The 25,653-nt window shown below is 40.0% G+C and overlaps 1 protein-coding gene across 1 annotated transcript; it reads left to right on the plus strand.

Moving 5' to 3' along the window:
* The first annotated feature begins 4,998 nt into the window (after window positions 1–4,998).
* On the plus strand, window positions 4,999–25,327 carry LOC149186369 (putative copper-transporting ATPase HMA5). The gene is given in 7 exon segments (XM_089410985.1): window positions 4,999–5,636; window positions 20,759–21,833; window positions 21,836–22,143; window positions 22,356–22,610; window positions 22,779–22,901; window positions 23,191–23,673; window positions 23,902–25,327. Coding segments are annotated over 7 exon segments (2,976 nt in total). The 5' UTR covers window positions 4,999–5,321; the 3' UTR covers window positions 24,319–25,327.
* Window positions 25,328–25,653: the final 326 nt, after the last annotated feature.

Consider the following 25,653-nt stretch of genomic DNA (forward strand, 5'->3'; position numbering starts at 1 on the left):
TGATTTAGGACAAGTGAAAATTGCCTCATCCGCCAAAGCTAGGAAGTGGGTTTGGGTCAATGCCAAACAATATCGAGGCATTTTAAAACGAAGAATAGCCCGTCTAAAATGGGAGCAAGCAAGGAGGAAATAGTCTCAAAAGAAAAGTAATCGAGCCCTTCGCAAAAATCACTCAAACAAGTCTCCTCCACAAGCACGTGGCAACAAGAAGTCCAAAGGAAAAGTCATTGATGATTTTGTCTTATATATTCCCACACCCACACCTCTCACCTGGTCATCTGATCTTTATGTGAACGAATTGTTAAATGCAAAACAAAGGTTGGAGGTTTTAGAAGCTAAAGGGCAGGAAAGAGATCATAAAATTCATCTAATAACGACTGAGAACAATGTGTTAGCAGAAAGCAATAAAATTTTAATAGAACAAGTGGCATTGCTACAGGAAGCTCTCTTGATAGGGAAGCTAGAATGGCAACGCATGAAGGCAGATGTGCAAAACATAAAGAACTCTGTAGTGGAAAGTACAGAGGTGGTGAATGTGAAATCATTCCAGGATAAAGGGAAAATGATTACCCAAATAAACAACCATGAAGAGAACGCAAGAGAAGAAACGAAAGGAGATTCTACCAAAGTTTCCAAAACTTGGGCTCAAGTTATTAGCAATTCTGCTAATAAGGAAGGAGAAACAAATATTCAGGTTGACAACATGCAAGATAGTGAAGGCAAGGAAAGACAAAATAGGGTAGCAAACATAATTATTAAAGGATTGAAAGACTATGGGAAAAATGAATGTACTCTTGACCTTGCAAGAGACTTCTTGAAAGACAAGTTGCTATGGCAAGGAAAAATACGTCAAGCATGGAGGGTGGGTAAATTTAACGGGGAGAGAGCCAGGCCCATAAAAGTCATTTTGCCTAGCTTGCGTGATAAATATATTATTCTAAGCAAGAAACATCTCTTAAGGGGTTCTCGTTTTTTCCTAGAAGAAGATTTAACTGTAAAACAATAGGAGGAAAGAAGGGAGGAAATTTTAAAGGTTAGGGCAACAAGAGATGAAGGAAAGAGAGCATGGATTTATAAAGGCAAAGCTGTGATAGCGCAATTTGGACCTCCTTCCAGAACAGAGCAGCAAGATGGTAATAAAGAAGAGGCAACAAACTATTCAACATGAAATCAGAAAGCAAGGTCGGTATGGGAAAGCAAGGACAAAGACTCAAATGCGAGTCTTGCATGTCAAAATAAATAGCAATCAAGTCATACCCAGGTTTCCTTAAGATTAGTTTGTTGGAACTGCAGAGGTTACCCATGGAGACAAGGACCTAGGTTAGGGCCTATTGCAGAAAATAGAGACATAATTTGCCTCAGAAACACATGAGCATGAAGGGTGCAAGACACCTTTGTTTGAAGGATACTGGAAGATGGCAGTGTGGAACAAGGCAGCAGGGAATGGCAAAGGGCACGGGGGTATCATGGTTTTAGTAAGGGAGAAAGAAGGCCGTCTTATTCAGTTAGAAAAAGAAGACTCAAATAAGCAATTCATTTGGTTTAAAATATCAGAAAATGGAAACCACATCAGAATTGCAGCATGCTATTTTGCACCACAGGTTTCAAAAATCTACAAATGTAAGAGGTTTGACCACAAAGATCCATTTGCATCTTTAAAAGCGGATATTGCAACATATTCACAGCTAAGTGAAGTCCTTATAATAGGTGATTTCAATGCTAGGACTGCAAGTGAGCAAGCTAGCATTCTTTGTTGTAAAGATGATTGTGACCCTATTTGGCTTACAGAAGAAAGTAATCATCAGTGGGAAAGAATTTCAGAGGACAAGGGCTGCAATCTCTTTGGTGAACAATTGCTTACTCTATGTGGGGCCTTTGATTTAGTCATTTGTAATGGCTTGACTAGATGGGCAAAGTTCGGTAATTTCACTTGCAATACTTACAATGGAGCAAGTGTGGTAGATTATGTAATTTGCTCGCATGGTTTGTGTGAGAAAATGGAAGAAGTTTTGGTTGGAGATCAGCTGTGGGATTTGAAATCAGATCACAAGCCAATTTATTTATGTTTCTCTTGGATTGGAAAAAAACAATTAGAGTAAATTCAACATGTCCAACAAAATCTCCCACAGGGCATAATTTTTTTTACGCCAGAAAATTGTAATACCTTCAAAATGACGCTAGAGAGGCTCTTTGAGAATGAGAAAATTACAATTCACAACCTTCATAGTCATGAATTAACACATTTAATTCAATGCGCACTTGCAAAGTGCAAAAGAAAAAAAATTAAGAACTTTGAAACAAATTGCTTTCCGGTTAATGCTTGGTTTGACGAAGAATGCAAAAAGGCAAGGAGAATGTGGAGTCAAACAAGGATAACATAAAGCTCAAATCATACAAGCAGTGATTAAGCAAGAAAAAGGCCGATTTCATGGTTTCAAGGAGGGAAGAACTAATCTTCCTTGGGAAAAATAATCCCAAATTATTTTGGAAGGAGCTCCAACCGAAAAAGATACAAATTGGAAATAATATTACAGCATCTAAATGGTTTGATTATGCAAGACAACTCTATGAGTAGGTTCCCAAGGTTGACCCTCCCCCCTTGGTCAACATTGATACTGAACTCTTCACGGTACAAGAGGTAGAGATGGGTATCAAGAAGTTGGGCGTTGGAAAAGCAAAAGACTTAGCTGAACTCCAAGCAGAATATTTAAAGTGGGACTCAAAGATTCTTGCACCTCACATTACAAAAATCTTCAACAACATCATACAACAAGGGCTCCCCACAGATTGGTCAACTAGTCTGGAAATACCTCTTTTCAAGAGCAATGACGTCAATAATCCCTCCAATTATAGGACCATCATGATAAACCCTTTGTTTGCAAAGCTATTTGGAAGCATGCTAGAAAACAAAATTAGCAAGTGGGTAGAAGAAAGAGATAAGCGTGCTAAAGGGCAAGCAGGTTTTAGACCTAAACATTCCACAGTTGATCATTGCATAACTTTAAGGCACATCATTGAAAAAGTTTGGGAGAAAAAGGAAGAAGCCTTTTGTTGCTTTGTTGATTTCAGAAAAGCGTTTGACTCGGTTCCTAGGATAAACTTTGGCAGAGAATGGAGGAACTTGGGGTTCCTAAACATTTGAGAGCAATTGTGCATAGGTTCTATGAAGATGACAAAGTCAAAATTAGAACTTCAGCAGGCATTTCTGAAAGTTTTAGAAGCAATATCGGGGTCAAGCAAGGTTGCCCACTGTGTCCTACCCTTTTTGGTTTATATATCGACAAGCTTGAGGAGTGGTTAAATTTGCAACGGGGTGATGGTATCTATTTGTGCAAGTTTGTTATAAGGCTTCTTTTGTATGCAGATGACCTTATTCTGATTGTTGAATTGGCTCTTGGTTTGCAAGAGCACTTACAATCCCTTGAGCATTTTTGTAGAAGTGTAGGGATGCAAGTCAATATCAGTGAAACGAAAGTAATGGTTTTCTCTAAGAAAAAAAAACATAACCAACATCAGTTCTACTTTGAAGGCAACATTCTGGAAGAAGTTACGGATTACAAATACCTCGGCATTGACTTCAACAAATATCTAAGCTGGAATGGTTGTAGAAAGAAAAGAACTTTGGGGGGTTGGAAAGCATTTTATGCTTTTCAAAATAGGTGTAGAGAGGCAAAGTTATGGGACTGGAAGACCACTCAAACTCCTTTTGGGCTTCTAGTGATTCCAGTGATTCTCTATGGTTGTGAACTGTGGGTTAGCAGTACCTCCGACACGCAGTGGAGACAAATTGAGAAAATTCAAAAGCGTTTGATTACAAACAAATTTAAGATGAAAAGTGTAGTTCCTTATGATATCTTGTTAAGTGAAACAGGGATTGCTCCTATTGAAATAATTGCTATGGTGTGAGTCATAAGGTATTTAAAAAAAATTGAGCAAATGAAAGATGGTAGATGGCCTAAGGTTGTCTTTAATGATAGATTGTGCAAGAGCAAAAAAACTTGGATGCAACAAAATAACAAATGGTTTAGTAAATGGGGTATTTGCTTGAACGCGTGTCCCATAAACAACAAAGAGATATAACCTTTTGTTATGGAAAAGTTCCACAAACGTACTTGGGATAAGGAGCTAGGAAGAAAGAAAAATTACTATATTGAAGTGTTTAATCCCACTCATAATCATCAACCAAAAGCATACATAGAGGCCAATATCTCTTGGAGAGCCAAAATTCTTATTGCTCAATTAAGGACTAATTCTCATCAACTCCGTTGTGAAACAGGGCGCTGGAAAAGGCCAAACAAAGTGTGGGAGGAAAGGGTATGCATTTTTTGTTCTTCTGGAAAAGTGGAAACAGAAAAACATTTCATTTTAGAATGTGAGGCCTTCAAAGACAACAGGGAAAGTTATGCAGATACGCTGGCAGCGAACTTTTGGGATAATCTATTTAGTGAGGGGTTTGTCGAGACGCTGAGAGCATTTATTGTGAAGCTTCATAGAAAAAGGGCCGAATACATCAAACAGATGAAGAAGCAATCTGTCCCATAAGCTATCTTTAGCTTCGTGGACATTAAAATAATTTCTTTTTTTCTTTCTTCTAATCTTATTGAAAATAAATTAATTTTTAATTATATCATTTAAAAAATTACACATTAAAATTAACTAAACAAACTTAAGTAATAGATACACAAACTAAATTCAAACAACGTAACTCTAACATACACAAAGCACTTGCCACGTAAGACGCGGAGCCTATACTATAAGGATAGATAATTGTCTGTCTTCAAACAACGTAACTCTAACATACACAAAGCACTTGCCACGTAAGACGCGGAGCCTATACTATAAGGATAGATAATTGTCTATGTCTTCGGAGTATCTGCCACGTATATGACGAAAAACCCTTACCATCGCGGTCTTCCCTGGTAAATTTAGTAGGTGAGTTGCCCATATTTTTGGCAAGTGAGCCGTTCATAAATCAATGTCAGGACGAGAGAGGGTGACCCAACGTCGCGGCGCACGCAATCCGCTTCTACGCGCTTAAATATAGATGTATGTCAGGATTTGAATTTCAACTCGCAAAACGCGAAAAAACACCAGGTTTAGACATATATTTTGAACGCAAAGCACATTGTTACAGCCGCTGCCAGATTGCGTCGATATATGTAATTTGCCATAATCAGGTAACCTTCAGGCCGATGATGATGGCCGATTGCTCCTCTTCGGTCCTCCTCGTCACTATTTTCAGCATATTTCTGTTGATATCGGACTTGGGTTCCCTATAATTGAAGGCTTGAATTCGATATCCTGTTGCAGAAAACGCGAGAATGGGGAGCAGGTTCTTTGCTTTGTCATGCCTGTGGAAGCTGAAGCACAGGGAGAATAGAGAGGAATCAGCTGTGGTTCTGGTTCCGCCTCCTCATTATCCATCGATGCCTAGGTACCCCATTGAATCCCCCGGGGACTCGTCAAGGCAGCTGCTGGAGATCCGAAAGGCCCTCTTTAAGGTCTCTGGCATGCAGTGCTCTGCATGCGCTGCCTCCGTCGAGAAGGCTGTCAAGCGCCTCGAAGGTATTGAGGATGCCACCGTCGATGTTCTTCACAGCAAGGCCCAAATTGTCTACCATCCTTCCTTTGTCGATGTAAGCTTTCTCTTCTTATTTTTCTTGTTTTCCTGTTTGAATTTGTTGGTAGGTGTTCCATTTGAGAGGTTCACAAAGCAGACTTGGTCGTCTGTTTGTAAAAGACACAAATAAACAAAAGAAATGAACTGACAGCGTTTTTGGGACCCAATTTCACAGTAGACAACAAACAGGTCTGTCAACTATCTCAAGTCATCTATCAAAGGAAACTATCCCAAAACACTCAGTTTGTTTTTTTTGGGACCCAATTTCACAGTAGACAACAAACGGACCTGTCACCATCCCAAATCATCTATCAAAAGAAACTATCCCAATTCAAGGCATTTGAATATGTGTTTTTTTTAATGGCTTAGATGAACTGTTATAAAAAATCAGTTGCATTGGGGAGACTTTCCATAATCTTCAAGGTTATATATATATATATATATATATATATATCAAATTGATGTATGATACTGACAAGGATTCAGGGTATATGACACTGTATTTTTTGTGAGACAAGAATCGGCTAAAACCCAACAATTGACTACTAAAATCTATCTAAACCTTTCAAAAATGTATATACTCTACTTTACCTTGAATTTAAGCCATTGCACTCCCTATGATATTACCCTTCAGTCTTAAATCGTGAGTTGCAGACCATTTTTGGAAGGTTGATGAGAGTCGACAGGCTTGAAGTGCTCAAATTAGGTCCCGGCTTCATTGCCTTAAGACTGAAGATAAGCCCACGAAAGCCTCCTTTAAATCGTTTGCTATCAAGGAAGAGCTTGAGAAAACTGGCGTTCTCAAGACAGAATGAGGCAGGGTTACCAATCAGGACGAAATTGAGTGGAATTTGTTGCGCATTGTCGTAATGTTTTCCAGTCTCATGCATGTCTGATCCACGGACGAATGTGCAATGTTCATTGACCTTATTTCTTGGAAAGTTTCCCTGACCAGCAGAATTTGCGACCACGATTTGACCTCCCAGAGCTGACGGAAGCGCTGATGGTGATGGACGATGACAAATTTTCTAGGGTTTGATTCTCTCCAGAGTTGATAGAAGCACTGATGGTAGTTTCCCGTCTGAATTTTCAAAGCAACATGGCATTGTGTTGGGTTTGACCTGGTCAGGGTGTGGAAAGAAGTTGTCCAAAAACATCCATAAAATCTCTTCTCAACAAAGGTTTCATCAATTCATCTGGAAAGAGGGGAACGCTAAATTGACTACGAGTTGGCGGCCAATTACTCTTCTCAATTTTTCCTATAAGGTTTTAGCCAAGCTCCCTGCCTTGCGTCTCCCCTGCATCTCACTCAAATTATTCGACCAGAGCAAATTGGTTTCATTTGGGGCCATTTTATTCTTGATAATGTAGTTGTTCATTAGTGTACGGGGCTGATGTGTTCTGGGGTTGGCCCGTATATAATGATTTGGGTTCCTCTGGAGGTCCACCTTCATCTTGGCTCCGGCCTCGGCTTGTTCACATTATTCTGGCAGTAGGCCATTCCACGAAGCAGGCAACTGGTTTGAGAATACAATGAATTTTGAAGTCAAAGCCATGAGCACCACAGTTGCCTGCCTCTTCCTTAGACAAAGAACAAGTTCCCCATCCTCGACTTGGCTATCTCAACGGAAAAGTGTCCTTGGCATAAACACTTTCGGAGTAACCTGAAAAGCTGACACTCCTTTATGAGGAAAGTGTTTTCACCAACTCTTATCGAGTCTGCTACAAATTTGTAGCTATTGTAGTCTCAAAATCAACCATTGTCTCCTTAAAAGGTATTATCACCATCCATCATAGGATGCTATCACAACATCTCAAAACTCCAAAGAACGCTGACCCCCTATGAATCTGAAGGAACATAATCTAGGATCATAAGCAACTTGCCAAACTCCAACGTACCTCAATTTAACATCATGGGTTAAAATCTCCAAACATCACATCGTGAGTTGTTCAAGGCACCCTATAGAGATAATCACGTCTCCATACAAGATCATGACAACTGGATCAGATCTATCACAATAACAAAGACAGAAGAATGCACAGGTCAACTCATCTATCTAGAAATACCAAGCTTCTGGTAGAGGTAACAACCCATCCAACAACCTAGGGTTTCACATCCGGCAACCTTGACAAGGTCAAGCACCTCCCCTAGGTACACCACGGCTAAAGTACTATCTCCCTCTTACATTTAGAGTGATCTCAACCACAAAAGCTCTTATTCCATGTAGAAATTTCTGTGTTTAGGGCAATTAATGCAACTCAGAAAATTTCACCTCTTTCCTTGAGGATTCCTAGATCTTAACCCTATGAATTTCAGCCTCGTTACTATTTTGAAATATAAATATAGCAGCAGCAACAACAGAAATATTTCACCTCTTAACAACCCCAATCAACAAGGCAATCCAAGTGAAAATATACCAAAGTGTGCCGATAAGTTTCATCCCTCTAGGGGTAATTTTATCATGCAAAATACAGATCTTAAATTCACTTCATGACAACTGTAATTACAGCAGTAAATCTTCCCCATCTTCTTCAAGATTAATGTTAAATCACTTAATAATTTCAGCCTTAATTTATGTCAAATCAGCAAGACATACTAGTGCTGGAAATTACCAAGCCATAAAGAATTTGATGTTTGAAAATCAAATTTTCAATATAGACAACTTTGGACAACTGAAAGCTTCATATATATGTATAAAGATGAAGTTCATGTGCATAAGATAACCTTATCCGAAGTCTGGTAGAATCTTCTACCTTTCCAAAACCCAAGCTAGGGAAATCCAAGAAAACACTAGCTCTACCAAAGTTTTTCCAGAAGCTAGCATCAATGCTAACAAGCCTCCTTGGCAAGTTGCTTCTTTTTCTTATCCACTTCAACAAGTAAAAACCTAGTGTCTAATAATAAAACCCTTGCTCCAACAAAAACTAGTGTTTGTATTTTATTTCCACAAAAGCTTCTACAAGTTTCATAAATTCAGTCTTGGGTTTTGTTTGCTAATCATAGACTGATAAGTTTATGCTTGCACCTTTGATTTTTGGCACAAAATCCATGATGTTTTGGTGCTAAAACCCATGGACACCATGCTTTTTTGAACAATATACATAGTTGCTAATTCGACCTTTGGATTCATTTCTAAAATTTGCAATACACTTGATCACTTGTATTATTTCACATGGGGCCTTTCCATGATTGTAATATGCATATCATTATTTTACTTTTCATAACAACATAGGACTATCATTTGGCCCTACATTATCACTCCTTGCAATTCTTTAAGAGACTCCATTGATTCTTAAGATTCATGCATTGCTCAACCTAGATTCTATTGTAGTGTTAGATCTAGCTCATTGTAGAGGTCCTGACTCCTTACTATCCATCAACGACAATAAAATGAACAACTGGTAATCTAATGACAACGACAAAAGGATTTTTGGCCAAAATGATACAAGATATGATGGCCATATTCAAGAGTTATTGGACTATTACTATAAAATATAGTACCCTAGTGCAAAGCCTCACTAGCAATCTAGATTGAGAGCAACAGTGGGAGAGTTACCACTATCACCTCAAGCTAATCCCCTCTTTTTTGTGGTTGGATACAATCCCCACAAGGGAGGCTTTCCTAGCAGATCTCAGGGATCAAGTAACCCAAATAGACTTAAGCTAAATGCCTCTAAGGATTCTACAACAAGATTCACCCAGGACAAGTATACAATGATGAGGGTTTCGGTTGATTTAAGTGTTGAAATTTGGTACCGGAGGACAGGTGGTTCCCTTAGGCTTTGATCTTTGGCCTAGGGAAAAGTGTCCAAAAGAATTTAATTTTTCTCCTAAAGTGACTTTATAATTTTATAAAGTTAAATCTAATTTAAAAGTGACTTTAAGTGATAAAGTTATTAAGTCTAATTTTAAAGTGACTTTTATAAAGTCAATGAAAAATTAGAAAGGAAAAGTGACTTTGGAAATAAATGACTAAGTGGGTCTTTATTAAAGTGGGGTGAATTAAAAAATAGAAAGTGAGATTTAAATGAACATTTAATCTCAACCATTGATCTAAATCTATTTCAGCCATTGGATTTAGAGATCACCCAAAAGTCACTTGAAGTTATATTAAAGGAGGAAAATGAGGAAAAGGTCATTCATTCTTTCATGAGCAGATTGGGAGAAGGAGAGCAAGAGAGCAAGAGAGATTTCTGAGCAGGAAGGAGAAGGAGACAGCAGCTTGGCACACATTCCAAGGCAGCAGTTGAGCAGATTTGTACAGCTGATTCAGCACATAGTGAAAGGCAGATTTTTGCACAAAAATCGAGGAGCAGTTTGCTGATTTTTCTGCACACAAAACGGAGGTCGTACAGCATTTATTGCTGTCCTGTTTGCTGTAATTTCCAGATTGCTGTGAGGCAAGGGAAATGAGATAAGTTGTAAATTTGCTTGCTGATTTTTTGCTGAATAATTCTCACTGTAAAAAGACAATTTTCAGAAATAAAGAAAAGCTCTCAAACTGGTTTTCCCCAAGAGTTGTAGGGGGTTTTTCCAGGGTCAAGTTGACAAAAAATATCAGTGTTTTAATGTGTTTTAATGGCTGTTTTTAATTGCTGATTTTTAATTCTGCAATTTCCAGCATTCTGAAAAATTTCCAGAATTTGTGTTTTCAGCAATATTTATTTTTTTCAGTCTGTTAAATGTATGGTTATGGGAATGGGCATTTAACTACATGGGAGAAATAAGGAGAAATTGAAAACCAGGGTGGGAAAACAGAAATTTTTACATGGTATCGGAGCTTGAGTGCTGAAGGGCAGTTTGGGACAACAAAAAGAAAAATTACAGTTGCTGATTTTTCACTCAGAAAATTCCAGCAAGCTGATTTTTTCATAAACAACAGTTTTATCTTTACTACAGCAGTGCTATTTTTCAGTTTTAGGACAGCAGGATGTCATTGGGATTGAGGGTGGAGGATAGGCTGGATGGGCATATAAATTACAGCGTTTGGAAGGAGAGAATGCAGAGTATCTTTGAGGAGGCAGAAGTCTGGGATATCATGGTGCATACTGCACAAAACCCTGTTGTTGTGCCCACTGATGTTACTCAGTTGGCTGAGTATAAAAAGAAGAACAATAAGGGTAAGAGGCTGATTCTAGACGGAATCAAAGACCATTGCATTCCTCATGTGAGAGGAAAGAGCAATGCCCATGAGATGTGGACAGCATTGTCCAATCTCTACCAGAGTACCAATGAGAACCGGAAGATGGTCCTGAAGGAGAAGCTGAAGAACATTAAGATGGGTAATGATAGTGCAGCTGGATATCTCACAAAGATTACCAATGTGAGAGATGAGTTGGCAGCGATTGGAGAGGCCATTCCATCCACTGAGTTGGTGCGTATTGCAGTGAATGGCCTCCCCCGTTCATGGTTGAACTTTGCTGATGGGGTTTGTGCACGTGAGACCCTTCCCACATGGGAGAGGTTTTGGGATGATTGCATTCAGACAGAGATCAGGAAAGGACAGCTTGGGGCAGCCAAGCCAGTTGAGCAGGATGAGGATGTAGCACTGGTGGCAGGAGGCAAGAAAGGCAAAGGGAAGAAGCAGGCTTCCACAAGCAGTGGTGGGGGCAAAGGCAAAGGTAAAGGTAAACCGGGGAACACACAGAAGGACTATTCCAAGGTGAAGTGTTGGAATTGTCAAAAGATGGGACACTATGCAGTTGTGTGTCCGGAGAAGAAGAAGAAGGGGAAGAACCAGGACGTGGCAGCTTCAGCAGAGATTGAGGACTTTGCTGGTCGTTTTGACCGAGAGTTTGCGTTCACTACGTGTGAGTCCTCTAGTGCAGGATCACCTGCCACACAGGTTCAGAGGGAGCATGCTTTTCCCTCGATTAGCGGAGCATCTACAGGTATTTGGTATGTGGACAGTGGGGCTTCACGTCACATGACAGGAGTCCGTGAGTACTTCTCAGAGCTTTCAGAGAGTGGCACTGATATTGAGGTAGTACTCGGTGATGACAGAGTTGTTAGAGCAGTCGGGGTGGGGACAGTGACATTTCAGAGGGAGTCCAAACCTCCCTTGAAGGTGTCAGAGGTTCTTTATGTGCCAGGGATGAGGAAGAACCTCATATCCGTCTCAGCTTTGGAGGATAGAGGATATGACGTACTGTTCAGGGGAGGACAGGTGTTGATGTATCCCAGGGACACTCCAGCTGATTCAGCTAGAGTGATAGGTGTACGCCATGCAAAGGTGTACAAGTTTGCATTTCAGCCCCTTTTGGCATTGAGCAGTAGTACCGACAGCAGAGCTAGCAGTTCTGAGCTGTGTGAGATTTGGCACCGCAGGATGGGACATATGTATCATGGAGCCTTGAAGACATTGCGGGAGATCACTACAGGTGTGCCAGATTTCAGTACTGATCACTTTGATACTTGCAGAGGTTGTGCGATGGGCAAATTTGCCAAATCCCCTTTTCCCAGCAGTGACAACAGAGCGACGAGGATACTTGATTTGATTCATTCCGATGTGAGCGGTCGGATGTCTCATGTTTCCTTGAGTGGGTATGAGTACTATGTTTTATTCATTGATGATCACTCCAGGAGGACCTGGATTTATTTCTTGAAGACTAAGAGTGAGGTCTTCAAGCGGTTTCAGGAGTTCAGAGCTCTTGTGGAGACACAGACAGGCCGAAAGATCAAGTCCTTGAGGTCGGACAATGGAGGAGAGTACACCCTTGGAGAGTTTGTTGACTATTGTGCGGAGGCAGGCATTAGGAGGGAGTTCATTGTTCCTTACAACCCCCAGCAGAACGGGGTTGCAGAGAGGAAGAACAGATCCATCATAGAGGCTGCCAAAGCTATGTTACATGATCAGGGGTTGCCATTGTTCTTGTGGGCAGAGGCCTGCAACACAGCTGTTTACTTGCAGAACAGGAGTCCGCATCGTGCCTTGGGGCACATGACTCCGGAGGAGGCTTTCTCTGGGAAGAAGCCTGATCTTGGTCATCTTCATATCTTTGGATGCATTACATACTCCTATATACCCAAGGAGAAGAGGACCAAACTAGAGCCCACCGCAGAGAAGGGTATCTTTGTGGGCTATAGTGAGACCTCAAAGGCCTTTCGGATTTACATTCCTGCACAGAGGAGAGTTGTTGTCAGACGGGATGTGAAGTTCGAGGAGGACAGGGCCTTTAGGAGGTCACGGGAGTTAGAGTATCTGGATCAGCCAGACCCTCAACAGCAGTTGAGTTAGTCGCAGGGATCCAGTGGGCAGGGATCAGGAGGATCCGGAGGCACATCTATGAGGATGTCAGGTCCGTCAGTGAGCAGTGGCTCATCGAGCCAGAGGGGTGGTGCTCCGGGCAGCATGTAGAGCAGTTCACAGAGCAGTTCACTAGGGAGTCCACTGATGGACAGTTCACACGGTACCTCAGCTTCTACAGGTTCAGGTGCAGGCAGGAGGACAGCAGACAGACAGTCAGGAGTTCAGGCTACTGATGATGATGAGGAGGAGGAGTTTCATTCTCCGGTGGAAGAAGTGCGCTCAGGGAAGAGGAAGCCCAAGTGGCTTCAGGACACCTTGAGAGATGCCACATCTGTTGCTGAGCCGAAGAGGCCGGTCAGAGAGAGTAGACCACCTGAGAGGTTTTGTAGTTATATGGCGATGGTTACCAGCATCCTTGACTCTGAGCCTTCTAGCTATGAGGAGGCAGCTAGCCAGCAGGTCTGGAGAGAGGCCATGCAGGAGGAGTATTCTTCTATCATGAAGAATGATGTTTGGGAGGTGGTGCCGAGGCCTGAGGGCAAATCCGTGGTTACTTCCAGATGGCTTTACAAGGTAAAGCATGCTGCAGATGGCAGCATTGAGAAATTCAAAGCGAGGTTTGTGGCTAGAGGGTTCTCCCAGGTAGAGGGAGTTGATTATGAGGAGACCTTCGCTCCCGTGGCTCGATATACTTCGATCCGCTCCATTATATCGATAGCAGCAGAGATGGGTTGGAAGATCCATCAGATGGATGTGAAGACCGCATTTCTCAATGGCTTCATACAGGAGGAGGTGTACATTGAGCAGCCACAGGGCTTTGAGGTGCATGGGAAGGAGTCCCATGTGTGCAGATTGAAGAAGGCCCTTTATGGCCTGAAGCAAGCTCCCAGAGCTTGGTACTCCAGGATAGATGCATACTTGCAGGGGATGGGTTTCACAAAGAGTGAGGCAGATCCGAACCTTTACTTTATTGTGATTGGTGAGGAGCCACTCATTCTGGTGCTGTATGTGGATGACTTGATCATTACAGGTGCAGAGAGACTCATAGAGCACTGCAAGAGAGATCTTGCGGCGGAGTTTGAGATGAAGGACATCGGCTTGATGCATTACTTTTTGGGTTTGGAGGTGTGGCAGGAGGAGGGGCATTTCTTCCTGGGTCAGGGGAAGTATATTGTGGACATCCTTAGCAGATTCCACATGGAGGATTGTAGACCCATGTCGACACCGATGATCACCAATTGGAAGAAGCTTCATGCTTCGGATTCCGAGTTGGTGGATCCCACATTGTACAGGCAGCTGATTGGTTCCTTGATGTATTTGGTCAACACTAGACCAGATATCTGTTTTGCAGTCAACACGATGAGTCAGTTTATGTGTGAGCCTAGGAAGGTTCACTGGGTGGCTGCAAAACACATTTTGCGGTACTTGCAGGGGACAGTGGATTATGGTCTGGACTACAGGCAGGGAGATGGAGTGAGATTGGTAGGATACACTGATTCTGATTGGGCAGGTTGTGCTTCTGATAGGAAGAGCACTTCAGGGTGTTGTTTTGGGTTGGGTTCAGCAGTAGTGTCATGGTTCAGCCGGAAGCAGCAGTCAGTAGCACTGAGTTCAGCGGAAGCAGAGTATATGGCAGCCAGTCTAGCTAGTTGTGAGGCCATCTGGCTTCGCAAGATGTTGTTTGGCTTATTTGGTCAGCCGTTGAGACCTTCAGTGATTTACTGTGATAATCAGAGTTGCATTAAACTCACGGAGAATCCAGTATTTCATGACAGGTCAAAGCATATCGGGATCAGATATCATTTCATCAGAGACTATGTTCAGAAGGGAGCTGTGAAGCTTGAGTATATTTCCACTGATGAGCAGGTTGCAGATATCCTTACCAAAGCCTTACCACGGGGCAAGCATGTCTACTTCAGAGACAAGATGGGTGTGGTGAGGAACACCTTCCTCGGTAAGAGAGAGTGTTGAAATTTGGTACCGGAGGACAGGTGGTTCCCTTAGGCTTTGATCTTTGGCCTAGGGAAAAGTGTCCAAAAGAATTTAATTTTTCTCCTAAAGTGACTTTATAATTTTATAAAGTTAAATCTAATTTAAAAGTGACTTTAAGTGATAAAGTTATTAAGTCTAATTTTAAAGTGACTTTTATAAAGTCAATGAAAAATTAGAAAGGAAAAGTGACTTTGGAAATAAATGACTAAGTGGGTCTTTATTAAAGTGGGGTGAATTAAAAAATAGAAAGTGAGATTTAAATGAGCATTTAATCTCAACTATTGATCTAAATCTATTTCAGCCATTGGATTTAGAGATCACCCAAAAGTCACTTGGATCACCCAAAAGTCACTTGAAGTTATATTAAAGGAGGAAAAGGAGGAAAAGGTCATTCATTCTTTCATGAGCAGATTGGGAGAAGGAGAGCAAGAGAGATTTCTGAGCAGGAAGGAGAAGGAGACAGCAGCTTGGCACACATTCCAAGGCAGCAGTTGAGCAAATTTGTACAGCTGATTCAGCACATAGTGAAAGGCAGATTTTTGCACAAAAATCGAGGAGCAGTTTGCTGATTTTTCTGCACACAAAACGGAGGTCGTACAGCATTTATTGCTGTCCTGTTTGCTGTAATTTCCAGATTGCTGTGAGGCACGGGAAATGAGATAAGTTGTAAATTTGCTTGCTGATTTTTTGCTGAATAATTCTCACTGTAAAAAGACAATTTTCAGAAATAAAGAAAAGCTCTCAAACTGGTTTTCCCCAAGAGTTGTAGGGGGTTTTTCCAGGGTCAAGTTGACAAAAAATATCAGTGTTTTAATGTGTTTTAATGGCTGTTTTTAATTGCTGATTTTTAATTCTGCAATTTCCAGCATTCTGAAAAATTTCCAGAATTTGTGTTTTCAGCAATATTTATTTTTTTCAGTCTGTTAAATGTATGGTTATGGGAATGGGCATTTAACTACATGGGAGAAATAAGGAGAAACTGAAAACCGGGGTGGGAAAACAGAAATTTTTACATTAAGGTATAATTTCAAGAGAGCGAGTTCAAAGGTCCCTATGGCTAAATGTAGAGGGCTTAGTATGACCAATAGAGGCTCAAATAGGTTCCCAAACACATGCAATCTAGAAATTACACTTCGCAAACTAGGGTTTCAATGAACAATTTACAACATGCAAATATTTTATAACAGAAATAAGAAAACAACCCCAAAATCTATGATAAACAAGTGTAAAATTAGGGTTGATCAATGAGTAAACAAGAGAATAAATTACAACAATTTTCAATCGCTGAAAACACATATAACAACAATATAAACCCTAGGTTCATATACTTAGAGGAATGATCTGATACCAAGTGGAACGAACAAAGTTCGTTCTTCAGGTTAAATACTCCAGAAGACTTGGAATATAAAGATCTCCATTGAGATACAAGAATATATATTAAAATGTATGAATGAGAATTATGATACAATTGGGAGTGAGGGCCCTGTATATATAGCCAGGAAGCACCCCTTCACGAATAGTCATGTCTGTAGAGACATGCTTCTTTGTTTAACTAATTATTATTTAATTACAAATTATTATGATTATTATTTATTATCTATATGTATTACTTTTACATATTCCTCACAGCGTTAAACCCTTTCGTCCTTTCATTTTCTTTGGAAATTAAAGGGAGGAAGCTAAACCTAAGTTCCTCAAGAGAAACGTGATGAAAATATTATTCAAGGAGACTTTAAAGCCATAAAACATCAACAAAGCTTTGATAAAAAATTCATTAGACCCTAATTCATCAACAAGTACAAGATAAAAGAAGATAACTTACATAAAAATATGACATATCATCAAAGTATCAACAATAACGTCCAATAGACAAAACCATCCAATAAAATAACCTCCACAAGAAGTTTCCTCAACTAGTGCTCCATAACGCACAAGAGAAATTAGACAAGCAAGTGTGAATTGATCTCTAAGTGTGACAATGAGTCTAAGAAATTCGACCTCTCCGTGCTTATACAAGGGCAGCCAAGTCAAATTCTTTTATTTTTAGCTTAAAAGCCCCAGAGTAATATTAAATTATGATTACAAGTTGGATAGGTCATAAGCTGACCCCCAAAGATAGCCAAAGCAATGTTAAGACATACAAAATAAGCCTCAATTAGTCCACATGTGTGAGTCGAATTCCTTCCAAGCTAGGTTGCATGAAACAGGGAAATGGGTACGAGTTTCCGAAACGGGCACGAGTACAAAACGTGACACCCCCCCCCAAAAAAAATTTTGGAAGCAGGGAAAAACAATATATATATATATATATATATATATATATATATATATATTAGGACATTTAAGAAATATGTGCAATCATAAAGCATACATGATACATTCTAATTTATTACATTATGATTAAATTGTCAATTGTCAATGCATAAACTATATGTCTCTAAATTTACATCACATTTACTCATGAATGATCACATAATGAAAATAACAATATCCAAAATCAGCCATGAGAAATTTCTAATTTCTTGTCTCGTGCTTGATTGGGAGTCTCCTCCTACATAGTCGAATGACCTTAGTGCTCTTGATTAAATACAAGTTCCATACCCTAGTACCCTAGGTGCTTTTGATTATTGGGAGTCTCCCTTGCATAGAGGGCTTGGTTCTCTTGATTAAATACAAGTTCCATACCCTAGTACATGACAAAAACCAATGGAAACATTGCAATCCCCCCAATCTTGAAATCCTTCAAAAGAGATAAGTCTGCTGGATTTTGAGTGAGATCTAAAATTCTACTTTCTCCATATGAAATCCAATGAGGGCGAAACCACTCGCAAACATCCTTAGTCATTTCATGGTAATGTTAAAAATTTAAGTAAAAGGAAAAGGATGAAAATGAAAGATAAAGGAGAACGTCACTTTTACTTTAAGAATTTAACATTACCATGAACTGCATATCAACACTAGCGCTGTAGGCTTGAACATTAGGCTGCCCCACTAAATTAGAAGTGAACAAAGTAAAAAAGAAAAAGAAAACGTCAAGTGTTAACTGGAAACTCCGTCGTACGACATGGAAACTCGTTTCTGGCCGTACTGGCCACGTTTCCCCAGTGTGAAACGGGCCAGTACGGCTGGAAACAGACCCCTGGGCAACGTTTCCTGCAACTTAGCTTCCAAGGATGATGTCATCCTCGAAAAGGTGTGTCTCTCCACCAAAAGTGCAATGGATGACTCCTTGGGGTGCATTGTAGAAAATCCATGAAATTCTGATCTGCTATAGTGAACAATCTGAAAACTGATTTCTTTTCACTAAAACACATAATTTCTCTACTTCAAATTTGCAGCAGAATAAGAACATAAATAAATATAATCCACAATTCAAGACACATAATTTTTATAGGGAACCCAACTAGGAAATCCCTCTGCTTGGTGAAAATTTTATTGATAGAAAAAACTGAGCAATTGATCTCTTACAAATACAATTGTTTCAATCTGAAAGACACGCTTGTCTTTCTTGGTTGATCTAAGATTTAAACACTTGCAAGACTGTTGATCTCTGCTACCCTATACCAATCTGTGCACAAGCTTCTCTTGGCACTTTTCTCTCACAAGCTCACACACACAAACCTGTGCAACCTGCTCACAAACCCATGAGCTCTATTATCTTATCTCACCAACTCTTGCTCACAAGATAATAATCAAATTGTGCCTTCGTTCCTTCTTTATAGCAATTCAAATGGCTAAAAGTAGTGAATTTTCTAAGTAAAGAATGCTTTTGTGATTGATTGAGTTAGCATGAGTTAATTGCTCATGCAACTTGTCCTATTTCGAGTCAACCACTTGAAACTCAATCACTTGTGTTTTTCCTCAATTAACTCACACTAGAAAATCAAGAACTTGACCTTCAATTTCAACACATCAGTTAATTGCAACCTAACTCGTCCTAATTTTTAGGGACAAATTCCTAAATTATAGGAACTTGTCCTAATTTATAGGGAATCTCCTAATTTTTAGGAACTCGAGTCATGCACAAGAAGGAACTCGTTTTGGCTCCTATGATTAAGGCACAAATCAAGGAACCCTTTTCTCGCTAATATTTTCAACGTGCATCTCATATCAAAGGTAACATCTACTTATCAAAAGGATGTCCAATCATCAAATAAGGGTCCCTAACCAACTTGTCATCCTTAAATATGCCCATGTCATTAATCCAACCATCATGAAAGGGATGTCATAGTGCTATGACATGACATCATCATGTAGGACAATGTACCATCCCCTCCAGAGGGATTTCATGTCATCATCATCATCAAACATCATCAAAAATAGGGCAATGTCCATCAAGTAGGTGCAATGCTAGCTTGGGAGTGCCTTGTCAAGTTTGGGGCACATATGCTCTTAAGGAAACATCCTAGCTTGGGAGGGCGACATCCAAGGTCTTAGATGAAGTTCAGGGGATCATCATTGGTGCTCAAGCATCCCAAGGTCAATGCTCCACTAAAGGTGTCCAACGTCCTCTATCAAAGTGTCTAGTGCAATCATCAAGTGAGGTTGGATGTCCTCTCTGGAGTGTCGGCGAAGCATCTGCAATCCCTCAAGTGATGGTAATTATACGTAAGAGCAAAGGATCTAGCACACTCAGGGAATCAAGTGAGATCAACATCATGGGTGCAAGATCCATAAAAGTATTAGAGTGGGCCATATTCAATGTGAAAGGTTTCAAAGTACTTTACCCAACCATCATCTTCAAATGTCTTTCTAGCTTATGGTTTGTAAACAATTTACCTTGCTTACTTAGGAATGGGAGAGTTATCACAAGGCCCTATTAGGTGCTTCCAACCCTAAGGGGAGGAACAATTCTTAGGTCGACCCTTCCAAAACATAGGTGAAAGGTGTTATGATCAAGGGTTTACTTCATGGAGGATGCCCTTGTCTTGTATCGGGCTATGAATTTCATAACATCCTTGAGTGTTATGATGTGAAGAGGGACCAATTGTGGGACTTGAGTTATCCCTTTCCTCGGCTTATTTTTACCGCCCCTCTTGTGTGTTTTTTTCATAATTATTTTACGTATATAGCTTGGGTTAGGATCTTCCATTCATTATTGATCCCTTAAAGATGAAACAGTTCCTTGTTCATTGGGGTTAGGATATTCAATGTTACTTTCATTTATAAAGCTCATGATTTAGCTAAGGACTGGTTGAGGGATGATTAGGGGGTAGAGCCCAGCCTTGGTTCTCCAGCAATTTTGTACTCTACATATATCTAACACGAATGAGTGGACAGATATATGTATATATGCTTGATCTCTTTGGTTTTATATTCTTGTGTGTGAATATTTGCATTATTTGACTTAGATCATATCAATTGCATATTGCCAAGCTCTGAAGATTATGTGGAGGAATGATTTCCCCTTTGTTCTCCTCCAATTTCTTCTCCTAACAGTAGGAGATGCTTGCTCTCTCTAAAGGTGGCCGCTAGGAAGCTTTTTGTCCTCTCATTTTTATCTCTCCATAAGTTTGATTTGCAGCCATAGATACCTGTTTGTTTGTATTTCCTTCAACACTTTATGTGCGACAAGGCATATAATCTTTTTGTGGCCCTTGTGACTTATTTCATTCCATGAGGAAATGCATAATATCCGTCAAAGTCCTCAACTGGGCATCCTTCATGTCCACAGATTCACAAAATTTATGGACTTTGTCATCTTAAAACACATTAATAATAAATTTCAATGCAGGTACAACATGCATGCTTGACACCATGATGATTTAATGGATTTGAATTCAAGGGTGGGATTCTGAGATTAACTTTTACATGCCAAATCATTGTTGTTTGTGCCTTTTTAATGGATTGCACTATTCTTTTCATTCTGCCAAAACCATTTCCTACACATCTGCAGGAGGAATCGATTAGGGAGGCAATTGAAGATGCAGGCTTTAAAGCCACCTTAATAGAAGATGATGTTGATGAGAGATCTGCAATAACTGTATGTCGGCTTCGCATAAAAGGAATGACGTGCACTTCTTGCTCAAACACCGTGGAATCTGCCTTAGAAAAGGTTCAAGGAGTGAAGAAAGCTGTAATCGCTTTGGCAACTGAAGAAGCAGAAATCAGATACGACCCTAAACAAGTTAACTACAAGCAGTTGATTGATGCCATTGATGACACTGGTTTTGAAGCTATGTTGATTAGTACTGGGGGAGATAGGAATAAGGTTGATCTTAAACTGGAGAGCATCCTTTCTGGTGGAGAAATTGGAGTAATTCTGAATTCACTGCAAGCATTGCCGGGAGTAGAGGATACAGAAGTGGATCTGCAACTAGAGAAAATAACTGTGTCATACAATCCAGATTTGACTGGACCTAGAACATTCATCGATGTGATTGAGGAGACATATCCTGGACGCTGCAAGGCAACTTTATTTCAGCCTGGAGGACGAGGAGGGCCTGACAGAAGTGAAGAGATTAAGCAGTACTATAAGTCTTTCCTATGGAGTTTAGTTTTCACTGTACCAGTATTTCTCTTAGCCATGGTTTTTATGTATACTCCAGGAATTAGAAGAGGTTTAGACTTAAAATTGGTGAATATGCTAAAGCTTGGAGAACTTTTAAGGTGGATCCTATCAACTCCTGTACAATTTATCATTGGATGGCGCTTTTATACTGGTGCATATAAAGCTTTACGTCATGGCTCAGCTAACATGGATGTATTAATTGCGTTGGGAACAAATGCAGCTTATTTCTATTCAGTCTACACAGTGTTGAGGGCTGCAACTGATAATACTTTCAGGGGTATTGATTTTTTTGAGACTAGTGCCATGCTTATCTCCTTTATTCTTCTTGGAAAATATTTGGAAGTTCTGGCCAAAGGGAAAACTTCAGAAGCTATTGCCAAGCTGATGGATTTGACACCAGATACGGCCACTTTATTGACTCTTGATACCCATGGAAATGTTGTATCTGAACGTACAATTAGCAGCAACGCAATGATACAATAAAAATTTTACCAGGTGAGAAGGTCTCTTCAGATGGTTTGGTTGTTTGGGGACAAAGTCATGTCAATGAAAGTATGGTAACAGGTGAAGCCAGGCCTGTTGCAAAGCGAATTGGTGATGAAGTCATTGGTGGCACGGTAAATGAAAATGGAGTACTGCATATAAGAGCTACACATGTTGGCTCAGAGAGTGCTCTTTCACAAATAGTTCGGCTTGTTGAAGCAGCACAAATGGCTAAAGCACCAGTGCAGAAGTTTGCAGACAAAATTTCAAAATTCTTTGTTCCATTGGTAATTAGCAAAATTCTCATTAGTATTTTCCTGATTTGTCATGCATTATTAGATTTCAAAGTTCAAACATCTTATTCCACAGTTAAGTAAAAATGAGTCTTTGGCAGTTTTATGATTGCTCAACAGCAATAAGCATTCACAGGCTCAACCTTGCTCATGTGGAATTCTGTTTTTGAAGTCAATCATGGTTACCTCAATTCCCTGGTTTGTAGGTTATTGTGATCTCCTTTACTACCTGGCTGGCATGGTTTGTAGCAGGCAAGTTTGGTTCGTACCCCAAGTCTTGGATTCCTTCTTCCATGGATGAGTTTGAGCTTGCTCTTCAGTTTGGCATATCTGTCATGGTTATAGCTTGTCCCTGTGCTTTGGGGCTTGCAACACCCACTGCAGTCATGGTGGGTACTGGAGTTGGTGCCACACAAGGTGTTCTCATTAAAGGGGGAAAGGCACTTGAGAGTGCACATAAAGTAAGCGATATATTAGCTGCTGATTATTATTAAATTTGTTTTTTTTTGTGGTTTGAACTTTGAACTTGAAGCAGTTATCAAGAATTAGAGAAATACTTCTCTAAATCTTGTTATGCTGGTCATTTAAAGAAAGTGTTCATTTATGAATAGAGATTTTGCTGTCCACAGGTGAACTGCATTATATTTGATAAGACAGGGACACTAACTGTTGGAAAACCTATTGTTGTGAACACCAAGCTTTTAAAAAACATGGTTCTGCGTGACTTCTATGAAATTGTTGCTGCAGCAGAGGTACGTCCTGCATCTTTAATCTTTGATTACCCTACTTGTTCTAACTTTAACTTGGGATCTGTTGATTCTTGGGTGGCCGGTATCATAGAAGCCGTTGTTGTGATTGGTTCTTGTAGAGTAGAGTAGGTTTGGTAAGGTGCACATTGATGCATTCCTTTATAACCAACTAATTACGAACATAACACTGTTTGATATATCTTTGATTTGCATGATATCATATTTGTATCTGTTATCAGTGTAGGCCTTATATTTTTTGTTAGCTAGATTTAACAACGGGTTTGTGCTCCAGGCAAACAGTGAGCATCCTTTGGCCAAGGCTGTGGTGGAGTATGCCAAAACTTTGAGAGAAGGAAGTTTAGAGACAAGCAGGTTGCCTGAAGCACAGGATTTTGTGTCTATTACTGGCCATGGTGTTAGGGCTAGAGTGCACAACAAGGATATTCTTGTGGGCAACATCAAGTTGATGTTAGATTCTGGAATCATTATTTCTGAAGATTCTTATGACATTTTGGAGGAGGTTGAAGGGATGGCTCGAACTGGAATATTGGTGTCTATCGATGGAGAGTTAGTTGGAATAATTGCAATATCAGATCCAGTTAAGCCAGAGGCACATGATGTGGTGTCCATTTTGAAATTGATGAAAGTCAGAAGTATTATGGTCACAGGAGACAATTGGGGTACTGCAAATGCCATTGCCAAGGAGGTTGGTATTGAAACTGTTATGGCTGAAACACTGCCCGATGGAAAAGCAGAGAAAGTGAAAGAGTTACAGGTACCTAGATCATTTCAAGCAACATTTCATTACCTTGTTTTCTTTCCCCACAAGCCTTGGCCAAAACTTTTATTCCTCCCTGAAGAATTTTTATCCCGATTAAGAGCATTTTTAGTATGACTATCCAAAGAGGTTAGAAACATTTTTTGAGCTCTCAACATTTTGATTATAAAAGTCTGTTCAACTTGTACTGAAAGAACTTGTTTCCTTTTGCTTTTGGTTCTGCAGATGTCTGGGATGACAGTGGCAATGGTGGGTGATGGCATCAATGATTCACCAGCACTTGTTGCTGCTGATGTGGGCATGGCAATTGGTGCTGGTACAGATATAGCCATTGAAGCTGCTGACATAGTACTGATGAGAAGCAACTTGGAAGATGTCATTACTGCCATTGACCTTTCAAGGAGCACATTCACCCGGATCAGACTTAATTACATGTGGGCTTTAGGTTATAATGTAATTGGTATCCCCATAGCAGCTGGATTATTGTTTCCATTATGTAGGTTCCGTCTTCCTCCATGGATTGCTGGGGCTGCCATGGCAGCTTCTTCTGTGAGTGTTGTTTGTTGCTCACTGTTATTAAGATATTACAAGAGGCCAAGGAAGTTGGATTTGCTTCAAATGCAAATAGTGAGAATTCAGTAAGAGTTGAAAGCAGGGACACTTTACACTGTTAAGGTCAAGCAAAGCTGCAAAAGAAGTGACTGATCTGTTATTCATCAGTGTTACCTTACTCCGAAATGCAGATTGCCAGACGATGTTTACACTGTTGCTGAAGTATTCCACGCAGAAATTTATAATGCATCAGAACTTCAGCATTCAAAGAGCTATATTCAGAAGGGGTTCTGCTTGATGTAATTTTGTGGGAAACCCTACTTCTGATCACTCACAGTTTTGGTTTTTAAATGTTCTGAACAGAAGTTATCTTGGACGGCTGCCATACGAAAATACGTGTCCTCAGGGGTTGCATCTATTTGAAATACACAGATGTTTTTGTCTCAGTTCATTTTAAACTCTGAGGTGCAACATTATACACATGAAATGTTATGAGGATTCTGTCTGCCTAACAGATATGTAGACACTTTGACGGAGCCTTTCATGCATTTTCTTCTATGACAGGATTGATAATAAGTGGATTCAGAGTCAATGTTCTATTTCTCTCAACAAATAAATATAACTGGAAGGACATTCGGCACTGTATCCTGGTGAAAATCACATGAATAAAGAATTCTGTGCAAATTAATGTCATGGATGATATTGATCTTTTAAATTGCAGGAAGTGTTTGACCCCCTATGGAGGCCGTTGAACAATGCTGTTAAATCTACTATTAATAAGATGTTGCATATTTCAGGAACCTGCTGCCTTGATCTGATTCTTCTTCATCTTGTCTTGATGAAACGGTTGGTTCAAAACGTGTCGACCAAACTCTTCCAATGTGATTTCTACCGAAAATGTTTTAAATATTCATGGAAAATTGTTATGTATTGTCAGTCAGGGATATGGAAAGTTTCTTGTAATGTAACTGCCATAAAGGACATCGATGCATAGTGTATAAAAAGAAGGTAGAAGCATTGTAACAGATGGGAGATTGGGTAACATAAGATTCTGCTACAGGAAGAATTAATAAATTAGCTGTCTTGGTGGTTCACCCCATTACTGTGTTATCTCATCTGAATGCCTTCTCCTTTTCACTGGTTATTGGTGGATTTAGTTTCATTACAAATGTAATTTGGTTTGCAGGTCTCTCTTAGTCATTTTTATTTGACAAGATGGTATCAGATCCACGTGTTTTTACCTAGGGAGACCCAAGAATTTTTAGCCTGGGTGAGCTAGAAGTTTTGATCTTAGAAGAGCTATGGTCACAGTGGTTGAAGATGAATGTCGACAGAGAAACTTTCTTGGTTCACATAATGTGTGAGTGGGTACATCAGAGCTATAAGTCGAACAAAGGCATGTATAACCCATGACAAGGTTTGTTG

Source organism: Pinus tabuliformis, chromosome 3_1 (assembly GCF_031772625.1).
Source record: "Pinus tabuliformis cultivar Carrire ecotype Pingquan chromosome 3_1, CPIR1, whole genome shotgun sequence".
In the NCBI taxonomy this organism is placed as follows: domain Eukaryota; kingdom Viridiplantae; phylum Streptophyta; class Pinopsida; order Pinales; family Pinaceae; genus Pinus; species Pinus tabuliformis.